The sequence below is a fragment of the Ceratosolen solmsi genome, unplaced genomic scaffold, assembly GCF_000503995.2.
Source record: "Ceratosolen solmsi marchali unplaced genomic scaffold, CerSol_1.0 scaffold8, whole genome shotgun sequence".
NCBI lineage: Eukaryota > Metazoa > Arthropoda > Insecta > Hymenoptera > Agaonidae > Ceratosolen > Ceratosolen solmsi.
Window position 1 is genome coordinate 2,074,733 of NW_011948439.1, and position 4,331 is coordinate 2,079,063.

At 46.0% G+C, this 4,331-nt stretch overlaps 1 protein-coding gene across 2 annotated transcripts in view; it reads right to left on the minus strand.

Annotated features, from left to right (window-relative positions):
• TBPH (TAR DNA-binding protein-43 homolog) overlaps positions 1 to 4,331 on the minus strand; it is a 10,271-nt gene that overhangs the window by 261 nt on the left and 5,679 nt on the right. Inside the window, exon 4 of one of the 2 annotated variants that reach the window (XM_011503661.1) lies at positions 1 to 790. This exon is cut by the window's left edge and continues 261 nt beyond it. In XM_011503661.1, coding sequence (XP_011501963.1) covers positions 1 to 790 — 790 coding nt within the window. Of the gene's footprint in view, positions 791 to 3,140; positions 4,120 to 4,331 lie in introns of those variants that run through there. The other variant, XM_011503660.1, reaches the window with a different exon arrangement.

The window sequence follows — 4,331 nt, forward strand, 5'->3', positions numbered from 1 at the left end:
CCGGACCCCCGGAACCCGGATTGCCGGTGTTGCCGTCGCCGCCGCCGCCGCCCGCGCCACCGCCCTGATTCATCCAGCTGAGGAAGCCCGAGTTGCCGCTATTGCCGATGCTGTTGTTGCCGGATGGCGGCTGGCCCGGCGGTCCCGGCTGATTGCTGTAGCCCTGGTCGTTTCCCTGGTTCTGGAGATTGCCAATGAGGCCCCAGGAGGCCTGGTTGATCGCCGCCGCGACCAGGGCCGGATTCATCGGCAGGGCCGAGAGATTAAGGCCGCCCATCGCCAAGGGGTTGGACATCCCGCCGCCCTGGCCGCCACCGTTGTTCTGGCCCGTGATGCCCAGCGCCTGGAGATTGGGCATGTCGAGGTTACCGCGGTTCCCCGGATTGTTCCAGCCGTTCGGGCCCATGTTGTTGCCCGAGTGGCCCATGTACCTGTTACCTTGGTAATTTCCCTGCATGCTATTGTCGATGGGGCCTCCCGACATCCCGCGCGCTCTCATGTTCGAGATTATCTGATTGTTAAAGTTCGCCCGGTTGTTGCCTTCCGACTTGGGGGCTGCGTTGGACACGTGGACCGAGACGCCCTTGATTATGTGATCCTCGCCGCAAAGTGACTGGGCGACCTCGGGATCGAGGAAGGTTACGAAGGAGAAGGCGCGGAAGGGTTTGGGGATGAAGACGTCCGTCACCTCGCCGAACTTGGAGAAATAGTCGCGCAGGTCGTCGGCCGTCAGGTCTTCCGTGCAACGGCCCACGAACACCTTGCACGGCACTTGTTGTATCATGCCCTCCTAAGCAATCCAATCGTCAAACACAAACAACATCAATCTGTTTTTTCCCTTCTTTCTTTTTCTGCGGGCATATTTGCTACACGCGACACCCCCCCCCTCCCCATCATCTCATCCCATGCCACCTCAGCCCAATCATCTACATTTAATTACTAATTCTTTTTACCAACTAGCAACTGTCATTATACACTCTACATAGTTTAAGAGACTCGCTGCCTAATGCGGACTGATTTTCCGTTTAACGTAATGACGCGTTACAAATTTATGTTGACGGCCAAACTTTCATAAAGGCGGCGCCAAGCATTTATACTCTCGATCTTATCAGCGACAAAGTCGTATTCTTTTCGGGCGCACATTCTCGTCTCGAAGCATACATTTCCTTCTGTCCATGGGACCGCACTTCCTCTCGACTGGCCCCGATTCGTCGATTATAATCTTGTGGCAGATTTAATATATCGTAATCGCCCCCCCCCCCAATGCAAACATGATTATATGTGTGGCCATATAGCCACAGAGTGGATTCGATCACGATAAACGATAAATAATCGTACATTTACTTAAATGCAAATTGTTTAAAATGAAATTCATGACACGATATTATTTTTTTTTTTTGGATTTGTGTTCCCTCGCTTCGAAAACCTTAGATTCGACGTTTCGTGGGATAATTTTTTCTTAAATGATTTTGCTTTATATGTTTCTCAAATGTCTATTTCCAATGGCCCAAATGACATTATCTTAATTCACTCTTACGTTATTAATAAACTCTAACCAATGTAAAACAATTATTTTTATTTCACTCTTTTGTGCATTCATCGTCGGTAAAAAGTATGCAATACAAAAAATATCACAAAAATATATATAAATTTATTTCGTAACAAACTCTATCTTTTTTTTTTCTTTTTTTTGTTTATTTAATTCGATATAATAATATGTTCCGTACGATTTATATTCATTAATTTTCACTTCTCTCACAAACAATGCCTATATTATTATTACTATTATTCTTAAATAAATTATATAAATGTCAATTTAGAAATTTGTTAAAATATTTTTTCAGGCTTCAAAGCAGCTTACAGTTGACGCATTTTAAATTTTCATACAAATAGAACGCAACATTGACATGGTAGTGTATTTTGCAATTTCACATTACATTGCAATATCAATAATTATATCAATTATTTATTATCGTTATTTATTATTATTATTATTGTTGTTGTTGTTGTTGTTGTTGTTGTTATTGTTGCAATGGTTGTTTTATTATTATCATTACTTCCACTATTACTATAGCCACTACTACTAATTATGATTATTCTTAATATAATTAGCGACATTACATCTATTGTTATGGTTATTGTATTTATTATTACTATTACTATTACTATTATTATTATTATTGTTGTTATTACTACTATTATTATTACTATTACTATTATTATTATTATTATTATTATTATTGATTGTTGTTGTTATTATTATTATTATTATTATTATCACTATTATTTATAATTATTTTCCTTATAAGTTATTGTTGTTACGCTTACTATGTTATTAATACCATAACTAATGTTGATGTTATTATTCTTGCTGCTATAGTATCATAATTATTACTATTACAATATAATACAAATGTTTCATTCCCATGTGTTGACGTAAGACTTGGTTGGCTTAAACGCGAAGCCTATGAGCTTTAAGCGACTAAAGTACATAGGCAAACTCGAGACATCGCAAAAACACATCGGACAAGGAAAACATCGATCGAATTACAATTATTATGTATAGATTTTAAAATTACATTCATTTTTCAACATGTATCACCACACAAAGTAAATGTACATTAAAGAGCGAGTCAATGGGCGGCGTTCGCACAGTCTAGTAAAATCTAAAAATAATATGCAAGTGGTTGTCCTAATTTCAAAATATCCTATCGAAAACCGCAAAGAATCAGCAGGGGAAATGGGAACGTGCAATCTCAGCTGCTAAATTGCTCTTTCAAATTGGGAGGTACGCAGTAATTTCGTAATGGCTAGAGCGTTCGAAGCGCATCTAGTAATATTAGTAAAATCGGTCGGTAATATAAAATACTGATTCACAAAAAAGCGGAACTGGGAGGGAGGGAGGAAGGGATGAAGGGAAGGAAGGAAGGATGGATTATCTATCGGTAGCTTCGGGGCCGAAAAGTGGCTTACGACGCGAATCAATTTCGCTTAATGACTCGCACAAAAAGAGCGCGAGTAGCTCGGGTTAAGCGAGCCCCCCTAACCCCTCAATCAATCAACCGTTTATCCCGTTGACTCGCTCTCTCTCTCTCTCTCTCTCTCTCTCTCTCTCTCTCTCTCTCTCTCTCCCCCTTCGACACAAAACGCACACAAACAGCAAACGGACGACAGATGGACAGACGACGGTCAGCTTCCATCTTAAAGTCAGTATCTTGACGACTCCGAGTGGTGATCCCTCGACGGCCGATGCTTGTAGTATCTGTCGTAGTAGTTTTCCTTGGACGGATACCGCGAAGAACTCTCGTACCTACCGTCCAAATCCCTCGCATCCTGATATCTGGCCTCGTGCTCCTTCCCGTACTCGGGCTCCCGCGCGTCGTACCTCCGGTCAGCCTCGTACCTGGCCTCGGCTTCCCGGCCGTCGGCGACCCCCCGACCGTCGGCGTAACGGCCTTCGTACCTAGAGTCTGCGGGAACGCTGTAGCGCGTCGCCGCGACCTCGTGCTCGTAGCCCGACTGCCGCGAATCCGCATAACCGTAGCCATACTTGTCCTGGTGATGATGATGATGGTGATGATGGTGGGCCTCGATCGGCGCGTAGGCCGAGCTCGAACGGTCGTCGTACGCGTACCTCGCGTAATCCGAGTGCTCGGCGGGATAAGCGGCAGCGGCTGCGGCTGCGGCAGCGGCGGCGGCAGCGGCGGCGGCGGCAGCTGTGGCGGGGGCGGCAGGGGCCGCGGTCTGCGCCGGCGTCGCATAGCCCCGGGAGTCGTAGACCCCGGCCGCGCCCTCGTACGCTCCGTACGCGGAGGTCTTGCCGTCGGCATAGCTATACGACTGGGGCGCCGATTCGCCCCCGTACTTGTACTTATTGTCGTCGTACGGGTAATTGGGCGGATAGGAGGGATAGTGGGTAGTTTTGTAATCGTAGTCGGCCTCGTATCTCGGCGGGGGGGTCGACTCCTGACTCATGTTTACGTAGGATTTGTTGCTTGCGGGTGGCATACCGCGATGGCGATTATTGACAGTCTGCGACGAGTGAACCGGGATCGGCCGATAGTACTCATTGACTTTGCACGTGTCATACTGACGAGCCATCACTATGCCATCAATGTTCTGGAACCAGACACAACGACACATGCCCTCGGCAATCACTTTAACGGATAGATAGTTTATACTTTCGTTTCAATCAATCTCTTTGTACTCTTTTCACTCTCACTCACACCTACACACGCTCTCAACCCCCCCCCCCCCCCCCCCCCCCCCCCCCCACCCCCCCCCCCCGATAAGCATTAATCGAATGTTTTTGCGGGTATTGGATGGTTTGT